At 38.0% G+C, this 15741-nt stretch overlaps 1 protein-coding gene across 5 annotated transcripts in view; it reads right to left on the minus strand.

The window, feature by feature from the left end:
• Positions 1-689: 689 nt before the first annotated feature.
• Positions 690-15741, minus strand: part of col15a1b (collagen, type XV, alpha 1b) — a 60480-nt gene continuing 45428 nt past the window's right edge. For 4 of the 5 annotated variants that reach the window (XM_031287764.2, XM_031287748.2, XM_031287740.2 and 1 more), the window contains 12 exons: positions 15361-15405; positions 12542-12608; positions 12383-12408; positions 11411-11509; positions 11020-11164; positions 10805-10869; positions 10275-10406; positions 10053-10145; positions 9801-9875; positions 4087-4284; positions 3349-3464; positions 690-2225 (listed from right to left, as the gene is read on the minus strand). In XM_031287764.2, coding sequence (XP_031143624.1) covers positions 2003-2225; positions 3349-3464; positions 4087-4284; positions 9801-9875; positions 10053-10145; positions 10275-10406; positions 10805-10869; positions 11020-11164; positions 11411-11509; positions 12383-12408; positions 12542-12608; positions 15361-15405 — 1284 coding nt within the window. In that variant the 3' untranslated portion in view covers positions 690-2002. The remainder of the gene's footprint in view (positions 2226-3348; positions 3465-4086; positions 4285-9800; positions 9876-10052; positions 10146-10274; positions 10407-10804; positions 10870-11019; positions 11165-11410; positions 11510-12382; positions 12409-12541; positions 12609-15360; positions 15406-15741) is intronic. The other variant, XM_031287756.2, reaches the window with a different exon arrangement.

Genomic DNA, 15741 nt, shown 5'->3' on the forward strand with positions numbered 1-15741 from the left:
TTTTAAATGTTTTGACACGGTTAGAGCCTTTTGCAAACAAAATGTGTCATTTTGACCATGAGTGCCACTGTTTCAGCCTGTGTGTTAACTGTTTTGAAAAATGTGGAGTTTGAGTTGACTGCTGTGTCAAAGCAATCAAGAAAAACTGTAATCCACCACTGAAAATAGTCCCAAACAGAAACTCTATTTCCTCCTGTTTAATTGGTGTTCGCCAAAAACTACAGTGACCAGCTGTTTTTGGTCTTTTCACTAGGTTTGTTGACAATATCAGAAATATAAAATGTTGCCAGCCTCATCCCTTGCCTAGAAATCACCATTCTAAATGACACACACACACACACACACACACACACACACCTGATTATCGTATTTTCCTGCATAGCCTGAAAACTGTACGTCTGTTCAGCTGTCTAAATACAACAGCTAGCTTTGATACACAAGACTTAGGGCCAAACTACAACACTCTGTTCGGAAATGAGGTTGAAATTTGTAAATGGGCCATATTTACTCAAACTTCCATAGTCCCATTTACTACTAATCAAAAATCCTCCTGTATATTTCACATCCAAGCTAACCATTTTGCTGTTTGTTTAAGACATTTTAATGTATGTTTTACTGTTCTAAACAGCCAGTTTGTATCTCTTTCCCTCCATTAAAATAATTTGGCTGATTTGTTGTGTGGTGTTTAATTCATCACAGTGAACATCAAGTCTGCTTTACTTTTGTCAGAATTTGTTATTGTTCTGAGGTAATGAATAGGGTACACATTTGGACTAATAAGTATCATGAAACTTCCCGAGTTGATTACTTACATTAAGACGGGATTGTTTTTGTATTACAAGTTATGTTTAAATAATTATGCAAATGATGCATTATATAATGAAATATGCGCTCATTTGCATAAATCCATAATTCCAGAACAGAAATCTAAACATTGGACAAAGCCAGGTTCAAAATTCTTGTTTCATTTTGTTGACATATTAGAGTCAAAGGGTTTTACAGAGGGAATTTTCCCTCTCTTTTTATCACTCACAAAAATACATGTTTGCCATGTTTTTTTAAATAAAATGTGATATAAACATGAGTATGAGAATTTGTTTTTGAGAAAACGACCTATACACCCTTCTGAAAAACATCTGCAGACACAATTTAGTAAAATAAACAGCTAATTGTGTATTTCTTTCCACTAGTCTAAAAGAAAACAGGTTATGGAAGAAAAATAGCCCAACAACTTTAAAATTAAAATAAAAATAAATGTTTTTGCCTGTAGGGTCTGGCCTTAAAAAAACAATCCACACCTAATCTGCATCACCATGCAACAGTAACATTACACTGAAAATAACTATAATGCAGACTTGATACTGTGGGGAAATGGATGGAAACCAATGGCTGCATCGAACTGTAGGAAAAATATTAAGAAAAAAAATCTAAGACTATGACATACATTTGAAAATGATCAGCAAAAATGTAAAGTAGAACAGATTTGCAGATGAGGGGAATGATCAGATCAGCTTGTGTCAGTCCCTGATATCCAGAGTCATCTCTCACTTCAACAACACATACTGTACATGTCCTGTGTGATGATTCTGTGCTGTTACATATTCATAGTGAATATAAATAATAAGAAATTTGACTAGGATGGATGCATGGCAACATGATAAAGTGTTGGATTACACATTGGCGCTAAAGATGAAACTAAACAAAGTGAAAGGAACTCAAATGTGTGTGCACGTTGCATGTGTTCACTGTTCTGTGCTCGAGTGTAGGCGCATGCTTTTTGCATATAACGTGTGTATTTTTTCTGCATGTATAAACAAAAGTGCCTTTTGTCTATGTACTTGAAAGTAAGTTCTATGCAGTGATTTGTCATCATAATGTGCCTGCATGTGTTTCCCATTCGAATGAAAATGTACGTGCACTGTGTCACATGTTCTACTCTTGCACTTTCAGCACGCCTGCATGTGTGTTAATGTGAGCGAGTGTGCGTGTTTCCTCGGTCTCCTCAGGGCCTCCTTTGATGCGTGTTCCCCACATATGTGTTCTCTATACACAGCACTATGTAGTGGTTGGAGCAGGAGCGGGTGTGTTGTCCCAACAGTCGTCCTGTCTGCAGCAGCGCAGCTTGGCCCGTCACCGCCACATCAGCCGTCCTCCACGCCTCGCAGTAGTTAGTGGTCACACGGATGCCCACCGTATTGGAGCCGTGCCATACCAGCTTCTCTGGCCTGGGGGAAGAGGTGGAGAGACGTAGTGAGTGAAGTTATGGGCTGCCACTGTGCTAAATCAGAATGAGAGCTAGGTAGATTAAAAAAATAAAAAAGAGACACATTTAAGTGATGAAGTTGCTTCCTGTTAGCCTGGTCCTACCAGACTCTGGTACATTTCATTTGTACAGAGAGTCTGGCCTCTCTCCATTGACAAGTGTTAACTTCCTTGAAGGCGGGTACTTTGTTGAAGTTTAAAACTATTGGATCTGCCCAGAGCCACTCTGGATCTGCCATAACCAATCGCTAACGTTTGGTTGTGACGTCGGCTTAGCATCGCTAGCATTCGCCTTAGCCAACTCCTTCACCACTAACGGAGCGAGCTGGAAAATCAAACTTTTCCTGAACTCCACGGGGGAGGAGAGCCACAACATCATGGCCACCAACACAACTCAGCAAAGATTGTTCTTGCTCGGGCTTTAACTTCTGGATATTCGGCAGCGTTGCCACAACGGACCGAATGGCTTCGCTCGCATCTTTCTCCGCAGCCGGAACTACAACTCAAACTAGCGCACGACCTCAACGTCATCGTTCTCAGCCACTCCCTCTGTTCGCTGATTAGACCGGTAAAGATTTGACCGGAGAAAACCCACGAATATACCGCAAACCCAGACGTAGTACTGAAGGGAAATGAAAATTGAGCACAAGTACGTAGGAGGGCGGAGCCAGGCTAGCTTCCTGTTTCCTCAGTGGTTAACACTGTTGCTTCACAGCAAGAAGAGCTTCTGTGTGGAGTTTGCATATTCCTCCCTGTGTCTGTGTGTCTCCAAGTGCTCCTCCCAAGGTCTAAAGGCATGCAGGTCAGGTCAATGGAAATTCTAATTTGCCCATAGAATTTTGCAAAGGTCTAAAACTTATCCTGTTCCATGCCTGTGTTATTCAGGCATTCTGAACCAAAATGGTATTACCTGATTTGAGATCAAAACCCAAAATCTGAAGCTATATTTTGTCTTTATGTCATCCATTGCTGACACTGTTAGCTTGTCAGGCTAATGCAACACATTGGCTGGTCTCTTTTCCTCTACATCTGGCACACATGGAGGCCAATGATTGGTAAAGTCATACACAAGTCATACACACTTACCATGCTGAGTCCGTCATCACGTTGCGTCCGTCAAAGGAGTAGATGGGTGTGGAGGGGTCAAATGTGCCTCCATTCCCAGAGAAGATGGACATCCAACTACTGAACAACACTTCACCCTGAGAGAAAAAGGAGAGGAGAGGTTTGGTTTGGTTTTCATAGTCCCTTTATTGGACCATTTTCAGAGAAGAATCACAATCACAAAAATCTACAAAACCTGTCAAACAAATAGAAATGTGCTCAAAAATAAACCAGCAACTCTCCATCCTCCCCCACAGAGCATATAACAGCCCCCTACAGCCCACAAACGACTGAAATCCAGCAAATTGTCCGTCATCTGGTAATAGCAATGTTCCACCCTCAATTGGGCCTTGACCAGTCCTTCTGGAACCGGCATGGCTCTACACTTCCAGCACCCTGAGCACAGTTCCTGCGTGTTAGCTAGATGGCCAACATTGCAGACGCAGACAGAAAGTTAAATAAAATGTGAGTCTCTTTTTTCTTACTGTATTTTGGACCAAAAATAAACAAATCCAATGGAGAGGAGAGGAGAGGAGAGGAGAGGAGAGGAGAGGAGAGGAGAGGAGGATGAATGATGTCAACAATAAACAAATCATCTATTACGATTGCTCAGTGTAACTTTGAACCTGCAGGAACACAGTGGGTGACATGCCTTAACCCCAAGAAATGAAAAACATATTGCATAAGAATCATGTCTGAGATTCTGAAATTTCTCCTCACCCTGAGGTTCACTACAGGCATGTCATTGCGATCCACCTTCCTCACGATGGTTGCCAGGTCCTGGAGGTGTGAGGACAGGAAGGCCCTGTAAGTGGCTGTTAGCCCCATGGAGCGGGCCTGCTGGTAGCACTGGAAGTCTGCCCCGCGAATGCCATGCATGTCCCCTTTCAGCGGGGTGTTCAGTGCTACCAGATGGAGCTGGGAAAGAGAAAATCCAGTCAGTCATTCCAGCTTTAAACTATTCACAAAACCTTCAGGTATTACAAAATGATTTAGCTATTTTTAGACTTTTTGTGTGGAGTTTGCATGTTCTTCCAGACTTTCTTTGACATACTATACTATGACTTTTTTATGACCTGTTTCGACATGCTTTACTATGACTATTTTTGACATACTATACTTCACTTTTTCGATTTTTTTTTTTATCCCTTTTATTCAACATACTATACTATGACTTGCATATGAATGTATACAATTGAAAATGAAAGCACACATTTCTTGAAATGAAAATGTCTTGTGAAAAAAGTCACGTTTTAGTTTAATAAAAATTATCTAAATTATCGCCATGGGAATAATACATCGATAACAGCTTCAGAATTTCGATTTTCGATACATTTTCGATTAATCGTCCAGCCCTACTATGATTATTTTCAACATAATATACAATGACTTTTTTAAGACTTTTTTCAACATACTGTACAATGACTTGTTTTGACATACATATATGAATTTTTTATCACTTTTTGCGACATGCTATACTATGTCTTTTATGTCACTTTTTTTGACATCCTATACTATGACTTTTTCAACATGCGATACTATGACACAAAGTTAATGTGACTATTTTACAAAAACATTAACTTTGTGTCAGGTCAGTTAGCTTAGGGTGATACGATTATGACTGGAAGACTGAGTGTTGAAATCTTACATGTTTCAGGAAGTTTTGACATCCAATACACTAAGTGAAAGAGACAAATATGCCAAAACCTTAACTTTTGTGTGAGGTCAGATAGCTTAGAGTGATAAGAGAATGATTAGAGGACATATACTATACTATGACTTTTTCATCACTTTTTTCGACATACTATACTATGACTTTTTTTAATCACTTTTTTTCTACATACTTTACTATGACCTCTTTTATCACTTTTTAGTGGTTCGATCAGATCAGTTAGCTTAGGGAGATAAAAAACTGATTCGAAGACAGAGGGTTCAGTGTTCAAATCCCAAAGGGTTCAATTAGTGTAAAGACCTATGTTACAGAAATGAAGAATACATATAGAGATAGAGAAAAGATGTGTTCCTGTCAGTCTCTATCCCAACCTGTTGTTTTGCAGACATAAATGCACTTTTTGACTTACTATACTATGACTTTTCCCACTTTTTTTCAACATGCTATACTATGACTTTTTTATCACTTTTTTGACATACTATACTGTGACTTGGTGTTTTGAGGGCAAATATACGAACCGAAAGAGACAAATATACAAAAATCATAAATTCTTTCAACAGGTCAGGTAGCTTAGAGTGATAAGAGGAGGATTGGAAGACAGAAGGTTGGGTGTTCAAATCCAAAAATATGTTTTAGTAAGTTTTGAGATCCAATACACTAAGCGAAAGAGACAAATATGCCAAAAACCCAACTTCTATGTGAGGTCAGATAGCTTAAATTGATAAGCGAATGATTGGAGGACAGAAGGAAGCTAAGACTATGATTAAGAGACAGAAGGTTGAGTGTTTGAATCTTACATGTTTGGGTAAGTTTTGAGGTTCAATATACTAAGGGAAAGAGACAAATGTGTCAAAAACACAACTTTTCTGTCAGGTTGGATAGCTTGATAAGACAGTGGTTGGGAGATTGAAGGTTGACTGTTCAAATTCTATAGGGTGCAATACTTTTCAAGACCCATGTTACAGGAATGAAGAATACAAATAGATGTAGGGAAAAGTTGGGTTCCTGTCACTCTCTTTCCCAACCTCTTGTTTTGGAGAGATAAATGCACTTTTTGACATGACTCTTTTCCCACTTTTTTTTCGACATGTTATACAATGACTTTTTTATCACTTTTCCGACGTACTATACTATGACTTTTTCATTACTTTTTTCGACATGTTATATTGTGACTTTTTTTTAATCACTTTTTATGACATACTATACTATTACTTTTTTATTACTTTTATAAACATGTATGACTTTTTTTTATCACTTTTTTCGACATACTATACTATGACTTTTTTCCACTTTTTTTTGACATACTATACTATGACTTTTTTTTTATCACTTTTTCAACATGCCATACTATGACCTGCTTAGACATACTATACTATGACTTTTTTTAATCACTTTTTTCGACATACTATACTATGACATTTTTATAACTTTTTTAACATGACTATGACTTTTTTATCACTTTTTTCAGCATACTATACTATGACTTTTTCACTTTTTATGACATACTATACTATTACTTTTTTATTACTTTTATAAACATGTATGACTTTTTTTTTATCACTTTTTTCGACATACTATACTATGACTTTTTTACAACTTTTTTAACATGACTATGACTTTTTTATCACTTTTTTCAGCATACTATACTATGACTTTTTAATCACTTTTTATGACATACTATACTATTACTTTTATAAACATGTATGACTTTTTTTATCACTTTTTTCGACATACTATACTATGACATTTTTATCACTTTTTTTTCATGACTATGACTTTTTTATCACTTTTTTTCTACATACTATACTATGACTTTTTTATCACTTTTTTTGACATACTATACTATGACATTTTTCCACTTTTTTTTGACATACTATACTATGACCTTTTTTATCACTTTTTTTCGACATACTATACTATGACATTTTTATAACTTTTTTAACATGACTATGACTTTTTTATTACTTTTTTTAGCATACTATACTATGACTTTTTAATCACTTTTCATGACATACTATACTATTACTTTTTTATTACTTTTATAAACATGTATGACTTTTTTATCACTTTTTATGACATACTATACTATGACATTTTTATCACTTTTTTTTCATGACTTTTTTTTTTTATCACTTTTTTTTCGATATGCTATACTATGACTTTTTTCGACATGTTATACTATGACTTTTTTATCACTTTTTACGACATACTATACTATGACATTTTTATAACTTTTTTAACATGACTATGACTTTTTTATCACTTTTTTCAGCATACTATACTATGACTTTTTTATCACTTTTTTCAGCATACTATACTATGACTTTTTTATCACTTTTTTGATATACTATGCTATGAATTTTTTCGACATACTATACTATGACTTTTTTATCACTTTTTTTCGATATGCTATACTATGACTTTTTTCGACATGTTATACTATGACTTTTTTATCACTTTTTACGACATACTATACTATGACTTTTGCAGCGCTTTTTTCGACAGTAGCTCAGTCAGTAAGGAGTTGGGTTGGGGACCGGAGGTTTCTGGTTCAAGTTCCCATACGGACCAAAGTATGGTGGTGGATTATAGACTGTTAATATTAATGGACAATGCATCCGGTTCAGCAAAGTGCTGCAAATGCGGAAGTGCCTTAAACCTGCATTCTCTCTAAATTCCAGCAGAAGGCGACACGTGCGGTTGCAAAAGGAGGTCGGTTTCTGTAGAAGTCTATGAGAAAGTGACCCACTTCTTACTTGATTTATTACCTCAGTAAACATTTTCATAATGAGTTTATGGTCTCAATCGCTAGTTTTAAAGCGTAACTCTTGCCAAAATGCAACCTAAGGTCTTTTTGTGAATATACCCGAGTCAAACTTTAGTTTAAAAGCATATTTAGGACGGAAGCGACACTTCTAAGATGTACCGTATTTTTGTTTTTTGGTCAAATGGCCTTTTGAATGGGAGTGCTAGGGGCACTTTTATGCTAGCCTCAAAATAGCTATTTTTAAAACACTAAGAAGGCTCGACACAACATAATACTTTGCTCCAAGTATCACCAGGGACTCTACACCTTAACTACACCGGTGCACAAGGGATATACTAAATCTGTGGCTGCTTGTTTTGATATCGACTTGTTTTGACTGCCGAGGTGGTAGCAGCCGGAAACAACAAGAGCTACGGTGAGTTGTTCAAAACCTCTCTTTTTAGTAAACTCTGGGTACACAAACAATGTTCTCAATGTTCGAGTTCGAGTTCATGTGTAGACATGGTGATACTTGGAGCAAAGTATTATGTTGTGTCGAGCCTTCTTAGTGTTTTAAAAATAGCTATTTTGAGGCTAGCATAAAAGTGCCCCTAGCACTCCCATTCAAAAGGCCATTTGACCGAAAAACGAAAATACGGTAAATCTTAAAAGTGGCGCTTCCGTCCTAAATATGCTTTTAAACGAAAGTTTGACTCGGGTACATTCACAAAAAGACTCTAGGTTGCATTTTGGCGAGAGTTACGCTTTAAGTCTTCTGCAACACAGAATGATGTTCAAGAGTATGATTGGAAGACAGAAGGTTAAGTGTTCAAATCTTATATGTTTTGGTAAGTTTTGGGGTCTAATTTACTAAGTGAAGAGACAAATGTGCCCAAACCCTGATTTGTGTGTCAGGTTGGATAGCTTAGCGTGATAAGAGAATGTTTGGAAGCCAGAAGGTTCAGTGTTTGAATCCTGCAGGATGAATTAGTTTCAAGAACTATGCTTGAGGAATAACAATAGATGTAGAGAAAAGTTGTCTTTCTGTCAGTCTCTTTCCCAACCTGTTAATTTGGAGAGATAAATGCACTTTTTGCCATACTATACTATGACTCTTTTTCCACTTTCTTTGACATGCTGTAATATGATTTTAATCCCTTTTTCAACATGACTATGACTTTTTTTTATCACCTTTTTCGACATGCCATACTATGACTTTTTTCACTTTTTTCGACATACTATACCATGACTTTTTTAACACTTTTTCCGACATACTATACTATGACTTTTTTTTATCACTTTTTTCGACATACTATCACTTTTTTATTACTTTTTTTGACATCCTATACTATGCCTTTTTATCACTTTTTCTGATGCTCAAGGTGAGGTCATTATATCGATACCACTTATTGTTTAGGCTTTTTTTGAGGTTTATTCAATGGAAAGTTTACCAGTGCTCTTTCTGTGATAATTAAACATCAAAGCCAATGCAAAGCTTGATTACAGCTGGAAGGACCAGCTGCTGTTACAATTACAGACAGTAATAACACAACATTACAATTGATTTATATTAGTTATTTATACAGTATATCATGTGTATTTGTGTTATAATAACAATAATAAATGTATTATGAATTACATATATATAGAAAATAATGTATTTTCTCGTTTTTTATAGCACCTTTCGAACCCTAGGTTACAAAGTGCTTTACAAGTTGAGTACAACATAAACATTACAACAGCACATACATTACACCAGAACAATTAGAGGCTTCACTACTCAAAATAGAGCACATGGCTCAAGCACAAAAACATTTAGAAAAGAGATAGGTCTTCAGTTTGCTGACCTGAGTCCCGGAGGAAGACTATTCCACAGCCTGGGACCCAGGACAGCAAACGCACAGTCCCCTTTTGTTTTCAGTCTTCTACAAGGTACAACTAGCAGGCCTTGTTCAAAGGACCTATGTGTGCATGTATGTATGTATGTGTCGGTAGGTGTGTGTTTGTTACACTCACCCCAGGTACAGCGTTGAAGGTCTGTGGTAGTACATTATAGCTGGGCTGATATCCTCGACTGCCCTCTTGAAGCTCCTGCTCCACAAAAGTAGGAATTAGTGTTTTTTGTAAAGTAGTTTTAAATGTAAGTATATGTTTAAAGGTGTTTCCAAAGAGGTATGCATTACTTCAGACAGTTTTAGACCACAACAGGAACAGGTCTTATTAGATTTGGTATTGTGTGTGTGTGTGTGTGTGTGTGTGTGTGTGTACCTGGCTGTGGATCCTGTGTGGTTGAATCCACTCTGGTGGTCGGGTCTGAGACGCTGCTGCAGGGGAAGGTCCCGAATGGATTAACTCTCCGAGCTGAAAGGGGGACACACATACAGAATCGGGTTAAGAGCTATGATCCCACATTGATTTCCCCAGTCAAGTCCATTTTTATCAGGTTATGACCATACATTGATCCAAATATACACATATCCGCACACACACCTGGATCTTGCGCCAGCCGTTGAGCGCTCTGATGTAGAGCTCTCCTCCCTTCTCAGACACATAGGCGAAGGTTCCCTCTGCAGCCCGGTGAGTCTCTCTGCTCAGAGCGTGGCTCGTCTTATAGATAGTTACCTGAACATACACAACAATCACAGCATCATACCGGCATTATTTACTAGTAATAGTCATTTTATCAATATACCTACAACACAATTACATCTGTTCTGGACATTTCTTACAACAAGTGTCAATATTACTGTAAGACAAATTATGGTAGAATAATTCAGGCAATGTCACTAAATTCACAAAAACTCTAAAAGCAAATTGAGATTTTTAGGACTAATTAACCAGAATTGACTGTATTGTCATTGTAAATACATACAATGAAACATAAAACATAAAAACGTACGCATTAAATGTTAAATGTTAGTATGTACTGTATATTTCTTGTAGTGCACAAGACAGCCCTTGACAAGTGAAAAAACAGCAGATTAAGGGTAAAGTGCCTTGCTAAATGGCAGCTACCTTACCGGATTGGCATATCCTGGAGATCCCGGTGGGCCGGCAGGACCAGGAGGGCCAGGGATACTGACACCTGATGATGATGATGATAACACGTCAGAAATACATTTAACAAATACAAGACAAGGGCTCCAGTCAGACTCACATGTAATACATGAAAGCTATAACTTTTATTGGTATGAGCGGAGGTCTCCATCTCTCTGTCGCCTTCACATTCACATACCCGATTCATATGCGGGTGCAGGTCCTGGGGGTCCAGCAGGACCAGGCGGCCCTCGGGGACCAGGTCGTCCGAACCCAGGGGCCCCAGGCTCGCCCACAGGACCAACAGGTCCTAGAGGACCCACGATCGACTCCCCTTTTGGACCCTACAGGAACATAGTCATCTAGTAATTTCTCACTGCTTTTTACTATTTTATTCAGATGAACATTTTCACTCTGTGGTACACGCAACCTCAAAGATATTCAACGGCAGTAAACTCAGCAAATATTATCATATATATATGTCATGTTATCCGAGGCATTGATTACAAGTCATAATTCCAATACCTGAATAATTACTAACTAAGTGGAACAGTATTTTCTGGATGTAGCTTATACTTATTACAACTTACCACAAGTCCTGACCTCCCAGGCAGTCCTGGAGGACCAGGCAGACCGTCGTCACCCTTCTCTCCCTTCTGACCTTTGTATCCCTGATCACCTCTTGCACCCTGAGAAATTCACAAAAAAGTGACAAATACTGAAGATCAACCACCCGCCATCTAAAGACAAATTCAGGAGGATCCAGAAGCCTATTTCATTGTCAATGTTGACTCCTTCCTTTGATTTTTTTTCTCTCTCAAACTATATCCCTACTTGTTTGTGAAAAATACAGCCTCACACAAGTTAGCAACATGGATGAGAATCATATACATTCATACAGCTGTTTCAACTTCTAACTTGCAAAAACAGCAGTATGAATTATCGTTTTTTGACCACTTGGAGGGAGCAGATATTATTATGTGTATTACTAGTTGTGCAATTATGTGTAGGCAAATAGTTGCCCATTTACACATCAATCATACAATGAACAACAATAGCATTTGTTGTACTAGTGGCTCTGGCCACCTGATGAATTAAGTCCAACTGTAGGTCCTGTTTAGCTCTCATGGTCTATATCAACTACTAAGGGGAAATGTCTGGCTCCTTAGATGCTCCATTTGTTCACCAGCTAGTCTCTAACTGTGTCTGTCTTCTGTTTGCTACTGGGCAGGTAGCATACAGTGGTTTATAGCTGAAAGAAGCTGCCTGTTTCTGGAAATTAAGCTGATGAGAGCAGTGAGGGGGAAGCAAAATACTAAGATAAGGGCCATGACAATGAGCTGAGAGACGATAAACTGCTCGGTAGAGCTGAGGGGAACTGCAGAGTCTGGTGATCATTCTCGGTGGGTTTGTCATTGCTAGCGTCCCCCTTCACACATGACATAATGATCTGATCCAATGTTCATGTAAAATATTGATCAGTGCACCTTTAACATGACATGAATCCTAACTCGTTGACACGTTAGCTTTAGCTCTATAGTGTATGCTGAATCAGTACTCACCACAATTCCATCTGGAAACCCGGGTGCTGAGAAGAAAAATGAGGAGACATGAATGATATGGCAGTCATTTACCATTAAAAAACATATATATATACCCAGGTGTTAGGTGAGAGAGCAAGTCAATGGCATTAAATGGGATGTCTGTTGTAAAGGTCTTACCAGGCTCTCCAGGTATTCCCACATCTCCTTTGTCTCCTTTAGCTAACGCTTCCCCTCTCAATGACTCCTACACACACACACACACACACACACACACACACACACACACGCACACACACAGAGCCGTTAACATTACAAGGATACCAGCACATTGTGACAGCAGGCACGTGCATGTGCATGTACACAAGGTACAGAGTGCTCAACACATAGATTGAATGAAAGTTTTAAAAACTGTAAAGAATGTTAAACACGGTAATAAAAAGACACAGATGTAAAAAGCCATCACTGTCAGCACTGCAAAAACACCTGTTAAATACAATGGATGCATGCTTGATACAGCAGCACGTACAACCCTCTCTTGGCTGTGGTGGTTAAAATACAAAAGGTTAGGGAAAAGGGTTAAAACATGTTTTTCTAAAACAGATCTTCATTAATAAATGTAATAATAAGTGCATTTAAACTGTTCCTGTTTTTAACATGGGTGAATGTGTTTTACAGTAAGTTACTCGAGTTAAAGACTTCCTGGAGGCCCATGTCACACAACACCTTGACCGCTGCTGCCTTTAATGAAACTCTGTGCCCTTACATCACATTGACAGTTATCTATTGCAACTTGCAAATATCTTTAAAAGGAAAATGACATTTAGAGGGTTTTAAGGCAACATTCCAATAGATGCAATCTGTACCCTTCAGTCATAAGAAAAAGACCAAAGATAGCCCTGCACTCCCTTATTTACATTACGTTACACGATACTCAACTGTCAGCTTATGAGGATTTGTACACGTCACAAATTCAAAGATTTGTGTCATTGCATGTTGACTCCATAAGACAGACACATTTGTATGGAAATGTGATGTGTATTTAATATGAGGGAAGCATAGGCACTACAATAATCCATATGTAAAATAAATACATTAACTGTAAATTTTTTGACTACTTCCCCTGTTTACATAGGAAGTTTCACAGTGATGGGAAGTGAGAGATTTAAAACAATGTGTGATTGCTCACATATTCATGACTTGTTGCTTTGAGAGTTTCAATAACTAACCAGGCAATATAAAACATAATGAGAGTTGAAATGTGTCTTTAAAACATATAAATCTGTAGGCCAAACAATACAAACTCTTTCAGCTTTTTGAAAAAATTGGATTTGACCTGTCATACAAACGGTTTTCCAGATTGGATGTCTACACTAGAAAATGGGGAATGTACTTGAGCTTTCTGGAGGGCTCCTAGGAAGCTTTGTGCTGGACAGAGACAAGTATGATGATGGGCTTAGTTTATTGTCTATTTTGTTATTATTTTGTTGTATGGTCTTGAATGAATCATAAAAAAAAATTGGATGTGACCTACTGTACACTTAATCATGATAGTGTCATGACTACCCATTCACTCATCAGTCGGGTGAAAGTTTAGAGACTCATTTTACATGGAGGAGCCCGTCACCACACCTCAAACCTCAAACCTTTGAAGGGCCAAATTCCAATCATAATTCTTAGATTTTAATAAAATTATAGATTTCCATCAAATTCCACATCCAACCTGTAATCAGACTTTGTTATAATTTGACAATTGTAATGAACGTTGCACAGTTATTGTGGCTGGTATTCTGATAAGAATGTGTGTATGTGTAAATAACCCCTGCATAAAGCCTTTTACCAGTTTACGTGATTGGAATTCGGCAAAACAGAAGCTGCAGCGTCACCAGAGGCCACAGAACTGAACACTTCAAACAGAAAGTTTTCAAGCAGAACTCACAAACCCAGCACCATGAGAATAGATTGTACATTTCTGAAAACATTTCTATCTACCTGATGAAAGGCAGGCCAAAGTTTGATATATCTCACATATATCAAAAAAGACATATATCACAATACAAGGAAGGAGCCTTTCTTTGGAATAAATAAAAATGAAATAGCCTGTCATGGCCACAATCTTTGTAAAATATCCTCTATAGATTCCTCTTTTGAATTGATTGAACTGAAAAGTGAATTGCCAATGACTCTGATGTACATACAGTAAAAGAGTATCAATAATGTCAATTAGAGGTAAACCAGCGCTTCCTCTTCCCTGAGATGTTGAGGACGGTAAGGACAGACGAGGCAAGCAGGATTCAGGCTCAGGCCTTTAACACCGGGCATTAACATTCGTCATGGGTGATCAGATTGGATTTAAAGCAACACTAGAGAACTTTTCCCGCTTCGGTCCCCCTACAGGTTGGAAGCGGAATTGTCCATTACATTACATTATGCAACTTTGCCAGATTGGGTAACGGATCTGTAGTTCGAATGAACTGGACAATGTAATGTAATGGACAATTCCGCTTCCAACCTGTAGGAGCACCGAAGCGGGAAACGTTCTCTAGTGTTGCTTTAACAAACACACAGAAAACCTGGCTGTAAACGAACCCAATATGCAGCAAAGATTGGAATAGCCACATCACATTTACAGATGGCTATTGCATCTTTAATCCACATCTGGCAACTACTTACAATCATTTTTGCATGTAGATCCAACCACAAATATGTGTCAGGTAGGTAAGATAATGAGATACATGTTTAGATACAACCTGCATACAAGAGGAATGTTAACGCCTGAAGAAATGGGCCAGAACCACAGACATGTAGCCTTTTTAAGGATCATTAGGACAGTAGGAGAGCCAAGAGGGAGGAGATGAGAAAATGAAGGGAGGTAAAAGAGGTGCTTGTAGCCCAGACCAGAGAGCTGCCATGCTGCCACACCCACACACCAACAGAACCACCGGATGGTACAATTTCAAAGTGAAACAGACCAATCAGATGGTCCGACTCAGACTTACTCGTCCCTTTTTGCAGTGCGGTCTGGGGCGCACCGGAAACACTGTCTTTAAAATTCAAAGAAGAGCAGTGTAATCAGACTAAATGAGTCAGGTCAAACACTGTACTGTAGATGAGCTTCACAAACATTAATTCACACACAAACAAACTGGCTTCCAATGATAGTGGTGCTCCACAGACTACTTATACTTAATCACTGATCTTTTTTGTCAAAGCCAATATGTTTAGTTTAGTTTATTAGTTTAGTTTTATTATAAGGATCCCCATTAGCTGACACCTAGACGACAAGCTAGTCTTCCTGGGGTCCAAAACAACATTTAATTATATGTGTTGTATTTTTATGTGATTTATGAGATTATAGCATCTTTCAAATGATTTCAATG

This window comes from Sander lucioperca, chromosome 9, assembly GCF_008315115.2.
Source record: "Sander lucioperca isolate FBNREF2018 chromosome 9, SLUC_FBN_1.2, whole genome shotgun sequence".
In the NCBI taxonomy this organism is placed as follows: domain Eukaryota; kingdom Metazoa; phylum Chordata; class Actinopteri; order Perciformes; family Percidae; genus Sander; species Sander lucioperca.